Source organism: Carcharodon carcharias, chromosome 1 (assembly GCF_017639515.1).
Source record: "Carcharodon carcharias isolate sCarCar2 chromosome 1, sCarCar2.pri, whole genome shotgun sequence".
In the NCBI taxonomy this organism is placed as follows: Eukaryota; Metazoa; Chordata; class Chondrichthyes; order Lamniformes; family Lamnidae; genus Carcharodon; species Carcharodon carcharias.
The window spans coordinates 148,045,623-148,059,448 of NC_054467.1; the positions used below are offsets into that span (position 1 = coordinate 148,045,623).

The 13,826-nt window shown below is 45.4% G+C and overlaps 1 protein-coding gene across 4 annotated transcripts in view; it reads right to left on the reverse strand.

Moving 5' to 3' along the window:
- The window catches only part of LOC121280888 (atrial natriuretic peptide-converting enzyme-like), a 308,072-nt gene that overhangs the window by 185,312 nt on the left and 108,934 nt on the right, over positions 1-13,826 (reverse strand). For all 4 annotated transcript variants that reach the window (XM_041193245.1, XM_041193240.1, XM_041193253.1 and 1 more), the window contains exon 5: positions 5,421-5,599. In XM_041193245.1, coding sequence (XP_041049179.1) covers positions 5,421-5,599 — 179 coding nt within the window. The remainder of the gene's footprint in view (positions 1-5,420; positions 5,600-13,826) is intronic.

Consider the following 13,826-nt stretch of genomic DNA (forward strand, 5'->3'; position numbering starts at 1 on the left):
CATACAGAAACATTTTCTATGCAGAACAGAAACAGAGTACATTCATCATGTGCATAGTCTGAGCAAGCTCTTTACATAAAGTTAAATTGACGAGCCAAGCATGGCTGAGCTGAGAATGTAATGTGGGATGATCAAGGAATGTGAAACTTTGGAATAGGCCTGCCACATATTTCAGAAAAATTGCTTTGAGCAGTGGACTTTTATTTTAAGTGCTCCATATCTCAGTTTTTAAGATATTTTTCGCCACCATTAGATTTACCGATGTAATTTTTTCCCCATGGGACCATATGGAGGGAGTAATATGTATGCACAGCACCAATTCTAAACAGGCTTATGTCAAATCACTGGGGCAGGCAGTGCCATGTGCCACTATCTGCACAGCCGATGCTGCTTTCTTCAATGATATCAATGGAAGCAAGCAACAGTCATACTGGCTCTGAAGTTCATGATGTAGTTCTCCTGACCTTCTGCTGTAACTTTAGTATAAGATTAGTGAACCCCCAGAGAGAAAACATAATTGGTCATTTTTCAGCTTGTTGATGCCATTTTGCTGATGCCGAAGTTATGCCAGGAAGTCAGGAGAATGCCCATGGGAATTTGGAATAATTATTTAACCCTTTGTAGTTTTCCCACTCACTGCAATCGGTGCCATTCTTGAAGGAATTGAGAAGATTAATAATGAGTATAAGATAAAGGGTGGAATTTTCTGTTTCTGAAACTATGCGCTGTTTTTTCCTTCTTAACGGGCCAAAGGGCTTCCGTCATAACTCATGTGCAAGTTAATTTTAATCAGTATGCCAGATCTGAGATTGGAGGAGTGAGTTTGGTAACGTGGTGCATGTCATTAATGCATACAAACTTTTTTCAGCCTCTGTGGGATTGAGGTGTTAAGTGTCAGGGTTGGCATTTTGTTCACCTTGTTCTGTAATTTTATACCTCAGCTACAATTGTGAGTGGGAGCTTTACTATTTTTCCCTGTGAATCATTAATCTGTTATATCTACTATTCCACAGAGAAAGGAGCAAACAATAATGGAGCCTGGGCTCAATGCTGCCTTCTTGATGGTACTCATTGCATGGAGGAGGAGAAGAAGGGTCTGGAGCCGCCTGGCGCAGTTTGGGAAGAGGCCCGGCCTGAAGTCCAGGGTCCTGGGGTGCCCCAGCAAGAACCAGAGGTTGAGGAGGTTAGACCCATACCGTGGAGGCAACTTGATCGACCAAGGGTCTACCAAAGAAGGCTCTCCTATCTGCAGATGAGTGAGAGACAATGCCACGCATATCTGCACTTGTCCAGAGATCTGGTGGGTCATATCTACCACATTCTGCAGGAGGATCTAATGTCCCGTGGAGGACACCACCAGCCTGTGGCCCTGAAGGAAGCTGCCGCACTCAATTTCTTTGTCTGCAGCTCATTCCAGAGATTCACAGGGGGCCTGCATGGAGTTGGGGGCTGACAAGTCTCCGGATCCTGATGGACTTCATCCTAGAATCTTAAAAGAGGTGGCAAATGAGGTAATCGATGCATTGGTGTTAATTTTCCAAAATTCGCTAGATTCTGGAAAGGTTCCACCAGACTGGATAGTAGCAAATATGTCCCCTCTATTCAAGAAGGGAGAGAGACAGAAAACAGGAAAATATAGGCCAGTTAGCTTAACTTCTGTTGGAGGGAAGTTATTAGAATCAATCATTAACGAGGTTATAGCTTAGGGAAACTTAGAGAAACTCAAGGTAATTGGGAAGAATCAGCATGGTTTATCTCAGCTCTGACTTCATTTCAATGTTTTGAATGCAATCAGGTTAAGGCTATCCTAGGAAATGGGGCCTCTAGTGCAGCCCTGGGCTCCACCAACACTGACTCTAACCCTTCCCATCCAGAATCTTTTCCAGTTTTGATTTCTGAATGCACCATAACTTTGACTTGACAAGATGGTGGTTGACATTCCAACCCTCCCACCTGAATCCATAACTGTAGATGTCCCAATGTCCATTGTGGACCTCACCATTCCCCATCTCAAGGCTGTGTGCATAGTCACCTACAGTGGAGACATCCCCCCTCCCCCCTCCCCCCTCCCCCCTCCCCGCAGGGAAGTTTCACAACCGCACCCCCCCCACCCCACCTCATATTACCTCTTCCCCTTTACAGGCTGCAGATGCCTCCCGTGACCCTGACCATCCCATCAGTAGCCCAGTACCAGACAAGACAAGACCGTGGCCTGCGACATTAAGACCCGGACCACGCCCTGCACACCAGGCTGTGCCTTTTCCCCAGTTGAGCACACAGCCATTGCCCCTCCTTGGATTGCCCCGTGACACGGCCCACAAAGCCCCAGGACTGACTTCACTCTCGCACCGTGACTACTTGGCCCCAGTCCAGGGACTATGACTGTCTCTCTCTTTGCTCCTCCCGTTCCTTCGTAACTGTTGACAACACACAGTGTTCCTCCCCCCCCCCACCCTCCATGAGTCTCTGTACAACCCCTTCCTCATATTGAATCTTTTCCACACGCCCACTTTCATGAGTCTTTGTGCAAGACATCCCCTCTTGTGCCTAACCGACATAGCCCTCCATCATATTCCTGAGGCTGCATGTTTTCAATCCAATTTGTGTTGTCCTGTTCCCATTCCACCCCCTACTGTGTCTGCATTCCTGTCTTACATGTTGGCTCCAGCTTCCCCACCCTCAGTCTGCCTGCCATTGTTTCTCCTCTCCCCCAACCAGTCTTCCTGCCATCGTTCATCCCCTCTCCTCCAATCCCACCTTTGCCCATTGTCCCCTTTGCTCCTTGCCCCTACATTCCCCCACTCTCCCCACCTCCCGCGGGCGCAATGCTGGTCTCTATCTGGGTTCTTGTCCAGTCTGAGTCCCCAGAGAACACCCTCCAAACAAAGGAGGAAGGCAGCGAGGAGCACAAGCCTACAGCCTCACCAGTGTAGCGTCTCACTGGCTTGTTGAGAACCCGGAGCAGCGTTCTTGCATTCACGTTGAAATCAGGAGCAAAGTGAGGGCTGACAGCTTATATCCAAATGTGTTTCAGACTGGTCCAACTTTCCGCTGATGTTGCACATAATTGGGGGGCCTTCTGATTCTGGCGAGTAGTGTTTGTAATGAGCATTCATGAGATGTTAATCAAGGATCAGCTGGAATCCCGACCCACCATCTGCCCACCATGAAAGCGGTGAGGGGAAAATTCCAAACTGTTTTCCCAACAGCAGTTTTCCGATTTTAAACTTATCCAAATTTTCCAGCCCCGCCCGCCACAAAGCCCGCCATGGATGGGGAAATTCCACCCACAGTGTGTAAAGCAGTGTCTAATTGAGCCAATGGGCAGGATTTTGCATCCCGTGGGCAGGCACGCACCCGACCCAAACGGGCGTAAAATTGCACAAGACGATATCGGCCAAGCATCCCAAGGTCATCGCGCACTCATGTGATATTTTGCTCAGCGGGCGTGTGCAAAAGACAGAAGCGTGCCCATTGACAATTAAGAGAGCAAGAAAGCCCACTAACGGTGCAATTGACTCTGATTTTTTGATGCCCGTCCAATCTCACGGTTGGCGGACCGTCGAGTCGGCCTTTGCATTTCTCATCAAACCTCATCCAAGAATGGGATTAAATTTTCGTGATGTAATAAAATAAAAATAAATTTCTTTGATCAGCTTTTATAATGGCTATGTTTTCAGGTAATTGATTACGATGCCTGGACATTTTTTTCAGCTGTTAGAACCTTTATTTCAGTTTTTTCAGGTCCCCAGCTCCGAGGCAGCTGTCTGCCTTCAGGGAACTTTCTCTTAGCGCCCACAAAAGCCCGCGGAAATGTCATCGTTCATCCTCTTCCCGCCCCTACCCTGGCAGCGCTGAGCATTTCAGCGTGTGATTCACCCTGGCTCGCCATTAATTAGCCAGCCAGCATGAAATCGCGGTCTGGGGCCGATCACGGGCGGCAGTCCATTTCCTGACCGCTCCCGGGACCACCGATCAGGCACACCTGTCAAAGGTAAAATTCAGGCCATATAGATAAACAATGGAAAGACTGAAGTAGCTGATCTCAGCAAGTCATTCTGACAGGGTGCACAAAATTTCAATTGATCCATATAAAAAGGTGTGTGTATGGGAGGAATTTAATGCCCCCCCCCACCAACAACCAGCCCTGCAGGTGAGTTCAGAGTGTGGGGGTTGGAAGGGCCGGAGTTTGGGGCATGTGATTGGGGGGGTCGTTGGTGGTGAAGGTGTGGAGATTCTCCTGCCCTCCCTCATTACTTTAATCAAGTCCAGGGCAGGGAAATTTGTGAGCAGCCTTCCCACCCAGAGACCAATTGAGGTCTGTTGATGATATTTAACCAGCATCAGGCAAGGGGCTTGCCATCTGGGGAGGCCGCTTAGTGGCTTACCGGGGTGAGGTGTGGGGGCGTCACTCGTTCAAAGGCACCCTTTGCCGGATCGAAGGACCCAGCATCATGAAGAGAGCTGCCTTGCAGAAAGCTAGCAAATCCCTGTCCTTGCTCCTGGCCCCCCTCACCAAGGATCCCCATCCCGCTCACACTCACATCTACTTGTGGATCCATCAGCAGTAGTAGGCCCCACTGTAGTACCGGCAGTGGCCATTGGTACTGGACAGCTGCTGGCCTCTGATTTTCACCCTACTGGGGTTTTAATCCAACAGGAGGCCTGATGCGCCCCAGGTAAGAGCCTGATTACCTCGGAATAATGTTGGGCCCCCCGGAGAAAAGCGACACTTGGCTCCCATCAGTTCTCCAACTAGGGGGTGAGACCACGGTCTCCCACATTAAATCCTGGTCTATCTTTGTGCACGTGTGTGTCCGTGCATCACAGGTGATAAGAGAATTGGACTCAGAAACGATGCTTTCATAGATGAATGTTGTGCCAATACTCCTATTTTAGGCTCACATATGATGAGCAACTATTTTGATGGGGGTAACAGAAAGTGCCTGTTGTCTATGTCACCATAAGATTGCATGAGTCACCTTCTTCACAAAAGGAAGAAATTAGGAAGCAAATAAATTCAGAACATTGCCACTGTATTTATATTTCTGTTCAAAAAAAAAATCATGGGTCTGCTGCCCCTTTTAGATAAAACTGAACTGTTTTTTTCAAATATCAGAGGACTACATCAAAGGAAATAGTAGAAGAAAACTGAAAGAAAATGTGCTTACTGGCCAGAGTTTAAGTTAGATGGGATATATCTAACCAGATTTTGAAAATCTATTTGAATAGGATGCACAAAGAAGTGTTAAGTTTTAATACTTGTGATTTCAAAGTCTACCTTTTTAAACCTGGCAATCAAACGTACCACAAGAATCATTGGCCACAGAGAGGGTGATATTGTGATGTAGGGGACTAACTCAAATTAAGTGGCTGCATGGAAGTCTAAAGTATTGATAGGTAGTTAATATTCAACTTACTTTTTCCTTCCTCTTGATGTGGTGAAAAGCATATCTTGCTGGTGTTTTCCATTCCTGTATCGTTGACAAACCTGGAGCATTTGAGGAACTCTGGCCATCCAGCCTCCACCTGTTGCAACAATGGTTCACAGCCTTCCTTCGCAGCCTCACAGAATGACATGCATGGAAGAATTACTGCTCTAAATAAATAAAAACGATAATGTGATAATAAAGATAATGAATTACTGAGCAATTTCCTTTTAATTAAAGTTTAGAAAGCATAATATTGGCAACATCTTCGTAGTAGATTTTAAAACTTGAAAACACACAAATATTTCAAAACATGTGTAGAGCAGTCAAAAAAATTCAGCTTGACTCCTCAAAGTACCTGCTTGCATGCAATGGTAGCTAGTAGAAGACTGTATAGTTTATGTAAATCAAAGTGCACTGCCATCAGTGCAGGGGGTGGGGTTAGGGTGCATCAGGAAAGCATGCAGAGGTGGAGTCTATTAAGGGTGCCCCAAATGGATGTCCACAGGAGGGGTGAATACCTGAAGTAGTGGTATGGACTCAGTTTAAAACCTGCTATTGCCTAAAGGGACAATGCAGCACTGAAGGAAGCAAGAGAATCTGACTCGGAAGTCCGCCTAATGGAAACATGGGCATGTTTGTGATCAAGAATTACCTGGAAAAACTCAGCAGGTCTGGCAGCATAGTCCTTCCTTGGTTTCACCTAGTTCTGTTGAAGGGTCATGAGGAATCGAAACGTCAACTCTTTTCTTCTCTGCCGATGCTGCCAGACCTGCTGAGTTTTTCCAGGTAATTCTGTTTTTGTTTTGGATTTCCAGCATCCGCAGTTTTTTGTTTTTATGTTTGTGATCAAGGACTGGAGACCTGCTAAGTATGTAATTCACATTGATAGAGCAGAGGCAACGTGAGTACATGGCAGCTCCCCAACAGCCAGGGCTCATTTAGAGTGCAAGAAACTGTTTTATTAACATCATCAGAGAAACTAAGTCATCTGCTTCCTCAATCATACCTTTCAGTGTCTTTTTATAAATAGTATTCCTTTATTCATTACTGTCATGATGCTCTGGGATTGTATTCTGAGCCACTGATTCCCTTCTTCCATCCTATTTCACTTATTAACTACATGCACATCTCGCTTCTCAGTGTGACATGGAAGCCTCCCTATCACACCACACTTACCCTTTTTCATTTTTTGTTTCTCTTTTAACCTGATCTTTCAAACTGTTGTAAAACTTTCTGCACAGCCTTGACTGTAATTATCATGTTTTTTCATCTCTCAGGGAATCTACAGAAGTTGTATTAGAGATGCTAAGAAGCCATTTAACTAACTGTTCGGGGTCAGAGGTATAGGAAGGCCTGTAGCATCTGCACATTTGTTTGGGCCATCTGTAACACTGGAGTGCAGACACAATAGAAAGAGACAATGATACGGCTGCATCAAAAATACAGAGGAACTGTCTGTGTAATTCTATACCATTTCACATCTCTTCATTTTCCTTTCCTCTCAATAAATTAAAGCAAAATGCCTCTGTCCAACCAGCTGTACCCTCACCCACAGTGAAATTCACCACCTCTCTCTCAGGTTGCCAACCCTCCTGGAATGGCTTGGAGTATCCTGGAATCGGCATCAATCTCCTGATGGCTATTGAAAGCAATCCAGGAGATTTTAAAATGTTATTTTAAACGACTAAATAAATATGCACAATAACTCGTACACAGAAACTCATACACAGAAGCTCATCATTCATTGTAAAATGGTGAGCTGATGGCATATTTACAGCATGATGACATAAAATGCAAACTGGTACTGACATGGGTCGCGTACCTGTACTGCGCTCATTGATGTTGTTGTCTGTTTTTTCCTGCCGAGAAGACCAAAGGCTAAGCTCTCACATGTAGCTGTACAAAAAAATATAAGTGAGTAATGGAATGCCAACCATCGTGTCTCTGTGTGCCAGTCTGCTCAGTGGGAAGCTTGGAGGGCTGTTCAGCAGCTGACCCTGGCCTGTGAGGTGAATGGTGTGAGCTGGCAGGGGAATCAGCATTTTTTTTTATTCATTCATAGAATGTGGGCTTCGCTGGCTGGGACAGCATTTATTGCCCATCCCTAGATGCCCTTGAGAAGGTGGTGGTGAGCTGCCTTCTTGAACTTCTGCAGTCCATGTGGTGTAGGTACACCCACAGTGCTGTTAGGAAGGGAGTTCCAGGATTTTGACTCAGTGATAGTGAAGGAACAGCAAGATATTTCCAAGTCAGGGTGCTAAGTGGCTTGGAAGGAAACTTCCACATGGTGGTGTTCCCTTGTGTCTGCTGCTCATGTCCTTCTAGATGGTAGAGGTCATGGGTTTGGAAGGTGCTGTCCAGGGAGCTTCTACAGGAAGCCAGGAGCGAGGCCATAGGCCTGGGGATGGAACGTGCACAAGGTGGCTCACTGTGTCCAGGATCAGGTTCCATTTGCCGCAACATTATAACCAGAAGCAGCAAATGTTACAATGCCAGTAACCATCAATAGGGAGCAGGTCAGGGCGGCTGCCGGTCAGTGCTCAGCATATCTGTGTGCTTCAGGATCATCCGGGTGTGTGTATGTGTGTGGGGGCAACTGGAGAGACCAGGGTCTGAGCTCAGGAGGGGTATGAGGATTCAGCAATGGCTACTTTAAAGGGCTGCTGCCTGATCGCGGTTCCAACAGGCACCCAGGCACAGCAGTGCCTGAACAAATCATTCCTAAACAAGGATAGTAACATAAAGTACTTTTGTTCATTCAGGTGCATCAAAGAAACGCATCGCCTCCCTCTATGTCCGGGGCTTTGGACTTGATCACTTCCGCTGACTTCCCAGAATATGCCAACTCTGGCTAAACTCTATCAGTCACCAGTCCAGACAAATCCACCCAGGGAGATATAGATAACTCTAAGCAAGGTTTTGCACTGAGGAATAGATAATAAGAGGTGAATGTGGGACCTGACAGTAGGCAATGGAGGCTCTGGAGAATTTAGCTGCTGATTCCAGATCTTACAGACTCATACCTCCCTGGTAGTGCACAAAAATGGATGCTGGATGAGCATCTTAGTCACCTGAGACAGTTGAGAAGGGTCACAGCAAAGTCCAATGTCATCCTCAGTGCCAATATCTTAGAAGGATTTAACACAAGGCAGTGCTTCCTACAGCATAGCTGGGATAACTTCTGTCCTTTGAGCAAAGCTTCTCCTATGATTATCTAAATTACTCAAATCTCCCACAGGACCATGTGAAGCATTTTGGCCGTGTTTCTGATGGAGGCAATTTAGCGTTCACATTTCTGTTTCATCGATCAAGTAAGCCTACCAATTCTAGGCAATTTCAAGGTTTGTTCAAAATGTATGATGAATCCAGCCTTCTCAGAAAAATAGCAAATCAAACTAAGAAAAAGAGGAGAATGTCCCAAGAATAGTTTTTTTTATGTGGGAGGAGGAGGTAAAGGGAGAAAATGTTTTAATGACCAGATAATAATGATGAAAGAACTCCATTATATTCAACAAGTGTCTGTGCAACTGTTCCACTTGGAGCTGGGTCACAGCAAGAGACTCCCAGGAGGACAGTGGAAACGCTTTAGGGCTGTCCTCAAAGCATCCCTGAAGAGGTCAAACATTCCCTCCGACTCATTGGATTCCCTGGCTTGTGACTGAACAAAATGGAGGCGGTTTATTCGGGAAGGCACCAAACACCAAGAGACTTCATCGGGAGCACACAGAGGCAAAGTCGAGGTATCGGAGAGAGCGCACAAACCTCTGGGCACTTATAAACACCACCTGCCCTGCAAGTGGCAGAGTCTGCAGATGGTGCACTGGACTTATCAGCCATCTCAAAAACCACTGAACCGGACTGAAAGCAAGTCACCTTTGATCAGAGGGACTGCCAAGTAAGTAATTTATCAAATTTGGATGACAAAGGAAAATATTAGCTCTGCAATGTTCAATAGTTACTAATAAATTTATTTAAAAAAAGAGACATTGTCATCATCATCCAAGAAATTTATTTTTGATTTACATCACAATGCCGGTCATTGGTTCATACCTAAAGGATATTTATCAAAACTTGTGGACTTATAGTTATAAATGGGTTATAATTAAACAGGTCTCACTCTTTCTCTATAAACATTTAGGTTTTGGAATATAATTTTCTAAACAGAACGGTGACTTGTTGATAGAGGTTGTCTTTAGAATTCCATTGTGATCCATTACGGGCACTGGTATGGAACCCATGACGTGAGGAAGAACATGTTTGGGATTAGCATGCATTCTTAGATGAACAGCCCAGTACAATCTTAGAAAAACTTGTTCTTGTTGCACATTGTTTGACCATGATGCCACTAACTTGTCATTAATTGACATTTTCCTCATGATCAAGTCATTGGGTGATTACATCAATAGAGGTACCTGGCTGGAATGTAAGTAAAAACATCAAAGCATCCTTTATTTATAATCTATATCTCAACATTATGAATGGTAGCGTACCAACGTTACTTTTACTAGTTTACTGTCAGAAGTATCTTAGAAATTCACTAATTTTGCTCAAAGTTAGAGATCTACCTCGCTTGGCAACCTTCCATCTCAGGAATCAGCGGTTTGCACTATGATAGTCAACTCTATCTTATTGCCTGGTGTGGCTCAGGAGCCCACCTCTGGCATAGCAATCTCTGCCTGCAGAGGGCTGAAAAGGTACAGGATTTGCTGGCTTCTGTTTTCCCTGAGGCCCTCCACAACCAGCTAAGCTTTAATTTTCTACTCGCCTCTTCCAATGCCCCTCCAAACAGTCAGCCTCCAGAGGTCAAGGCCATCAGTGACGGCCCCCCAGTTGTCAGTGGCAATGTCTGCCATCTTCAGATCTTACTTGCAGGTGTCCTTGTAGCAGAGATATGGGCGACCAGCAGGTCATGGCCAGTTCACTATACTTAAGTTCTTTGGATATACAGCCGACATCGACCCAGTGAATGTGACCATGTCAGTGCAGATGTCGTTAGCTTAGCAATGGCTGTACTGTGATGGAATTAGCATGATCCTGAGATATCAGTATCATTTTGCATCATGAACCATCACTATAGAAACCTATCAAGTGAGTTTGAATGACCTTCAGCTCACTCTAGGACACAATTGATTAAGCATTTCAATTTGCTCCCTTTTGAAATTCTATAATCATTTACCATAAAGTAAACAATTCTTCATAAAATAATTAAAATGCACATGCTAAAGTCACAAATATTGTGCACAGCAATTAGCTATGATTATCAAATGTAAAACAATTTGAGAAATACACTTGGTCCCAATCCTGTAATTCCATATCAACTATGTTAATGTAATTCTTGGTGGCAGGAGATATCATTGTGCTTGTAGCTTAATCCAAAATATTAAAATAGAGCAGTTTCAAACTCTGATACTTTATTGTCAAAGATATGTACTCCAGTTAGCAGGGCTCATTACATGCTACCATGGTTTGGGACCCATGACTGGATGCAAGGTTATACAATCACACAACAAAAACACCTGCTGGGGAAGAAAACCTCTGTTGCATGATAGTGGCCACAAAAGTCATTCCTGGGATTTGGTCTGTCTATTTTAAGTCAATGTGCAATACAGACACATTTTAAAATTCAACACCTATGAGAAAGAGCAGACAGTAGAAATGGTGATATTTTTAACAAATGGGAAAAAGGATCATATGGTGAAAAACTTGAAATGGCGATATTTTTAAAGCACATTAGGGATGGGTTTTACTTTAATTTAGATCAAAAGGATAAAGGTTTCTTGCCCAAACACATAAAGGGAAAATATTCTAGGAGTTTTTTGATTTATTTCACTGTGTTGGTGAGTCCATAGCAGTTTCAAAATGGGAATTGCTTGGCATTGGTTCAGCATTAACCAGAGAGATTTTCAAGCAATAGAAATGTCACACTGCAACATGATATGGCACTTGGTCTGAGGTGAGTCTATGGAAACCTATGGAATTACATCATACAAACAAGCACATTCCAAAAATCTTCCACTATGACATCCCCTTGTAAAATATAACTTCTCCATCACTTTTGGAATTCTTTTGTTCATGATTCATGATTTATTGTACATTCATGCCTGATGAACATTATCATTTAGATACAAATAAGTTCAGCTTTACGAGTAAATTTTTTTAGGAACACATAAAACAAAAATGCAACCCTAACATACATGTTATTCTGCAAAAGGTTTACAATATATTGGATTTATGGAATTTTTACTTTTGAAACGAAGGCTGGGATTTTCCATAACAAAAACAGAATTACCTGGAAAAACTCAGCAGGTCTGGCAGCATCGGCGGAGAAGAAAAGAGTTGACGTTTCGAGTCCTCATGACCCTTCGACAGAACTTGAGTTCGAGTCCAAGAAAGAGTTGACATATAAGCTGGTTTAAGGTGTGTGTGTGGGGGGCGGGGGGGGGGGGGGGGGGGGGGGGGGGCGGGGGGGTGGAGAGAGAGAGAGAGAGAGAGAAGTGGAGGGGGGTTGGTGTGGTTGTAGGGACAAACAAGCAGTGATAGAAGCAGATCATCAAAAGATGTCAACAACAATAGAACAAAAGAACACATAGGTGTTAAAGTTGGTGATATTATCTAAACGAATGTGCTAATTAAGAATGGATGGTAGGGCACTCAAGGTATAGCTCTAGTGGGGCTGGGGAGAGCATAAAAGATTTTAAAATATTTAAAGATAATGGAAATAGGTGGGAAAAGAAAAATCTATATAATTTATTGGAAAAAAAAGGAAGGGGGAAACAGAAAGGGGGTGGGGATGGGGGAGGGAGCTCAAGACCTAAAGTTGTTGAATTCAATATTCAGTCCGGAAGGCTGTAAAGTGCCTAGTCGGAAGATGAGGTGTTGTTCCTCCAGTTTGCGTTGGGCTTCACTGGAACAATGCAGCAAGCCAAGGACAGACATGTGGGCAAGAGAGCAGGGTGGAGTGTTAAAATGGCAAGCGTCAGGGAGGTTTGGGTCATTCTTGCGGACAGACCGCAGGTGTTCTGCAAAGTGGTCGCCCAGTTTACGTTTGGTCTCTCCAATGTAGAGGAGACCGCATTGGGAGCAACGAATGCAGTAGACTAAGTTGGGGGAAATGCAAGTGAAATGCTGCTTCACTTGAAAGGAGTGTTTGGGCCCTTGGACGGTGAGGAGAGAGGAAGTGAAGGGGCAGGTGGTGTCAGGCACGTTCAGTGGCGTGAGCGGACAATATGGCGTGAAACTAGTTCGCGATCATCCACTCAGCCCGCCGATGGCAGGCCGCTTCTCTGCCATCAGGCATCAGGAACCACATCGTAATGCATCAGCATATCATTAATAGGGAAGTGCAGGGAAGTAGGGGAGAAATGGAAGGGGAAGAGGTGCAAAGGGTAGAAGGGGTGCAGGTGAACATGCATGGGAGGTGTCGGGTGGGTCCATGTTTGCCTCTTGGAGAGCGAACTGAGGGTATGGTATGGAGGAAGGGTGAGAATAAGTGAGGGCAGAGTGAGGTAGTAGGGTGGGAGGATGAGGGTTCGATGGTAGCCAATAGAAGGGATGGCAAGAGTGGTTGGTGGGGACCCGGAGGCAGACATGGAGCCTGGGGGTGGGAAGGAGGAAGTCAGGGAGGTGAATATGGATGGGGGGGTGGATGGGATTTTCGAGAATGATGGGAACTTGCACCTTCACCTGGATATCCCTGAAGCAAAAGAGTTGTGGCTGGTAGGTGATGTAGGGGAGGTGGAAGGTGATGCCAGGGGGGCTCAACTGAGATGGGGGAGAGGAAATGGGTGACTAGGGGAGGGTGGAAGATGAGGGAGCACACAATGTAGTGAAACCAGACCATGCTTGCTAAATAGAAAGTGAAATGAGAGTCGTGGAGGGCAAGATCATGTACTCATGGGAGTGTGATCATTGGGTGTGTGGAGATGCAGGTCAGCTCAGATGGACAACTGAAAGCAAACCCCAGCAGGCAGCATTGAAAATACTCAGGACATTGAGATGTCCTGTGTGCATGGGAGAGTGCTTGCACAAGACTCCAAAAGGCACTGCCACACACACACTTCTCCCTCCAGAATCACTCATGGGCCTGCTGCTCCCTCTGCGGTGATGGGCCTTCCAGGCAGTTTATTTCCACCTCTTCACTGGAGGAGGACTCCTCTTGGCTGCAGATGATTATGCGGATGGAGCTGAGGGACTGACTGGCTGAAGGTGTTGGTCCCTTGGCAGAGCTCCCTATGAGCCAAAGTAGAGATAAGTAGCGCATATAAGCAGAGTCAAAAGCAGGAAAGAGGGCACTCACAGGTGCATTGAAAGAGGGATGATGTGGTGCAGGATGCTCAGGTGGGTGTTCGCCGCTGACCTCACTGTCGCCGCAGCCAGGGTCCACGTCCTCATCAG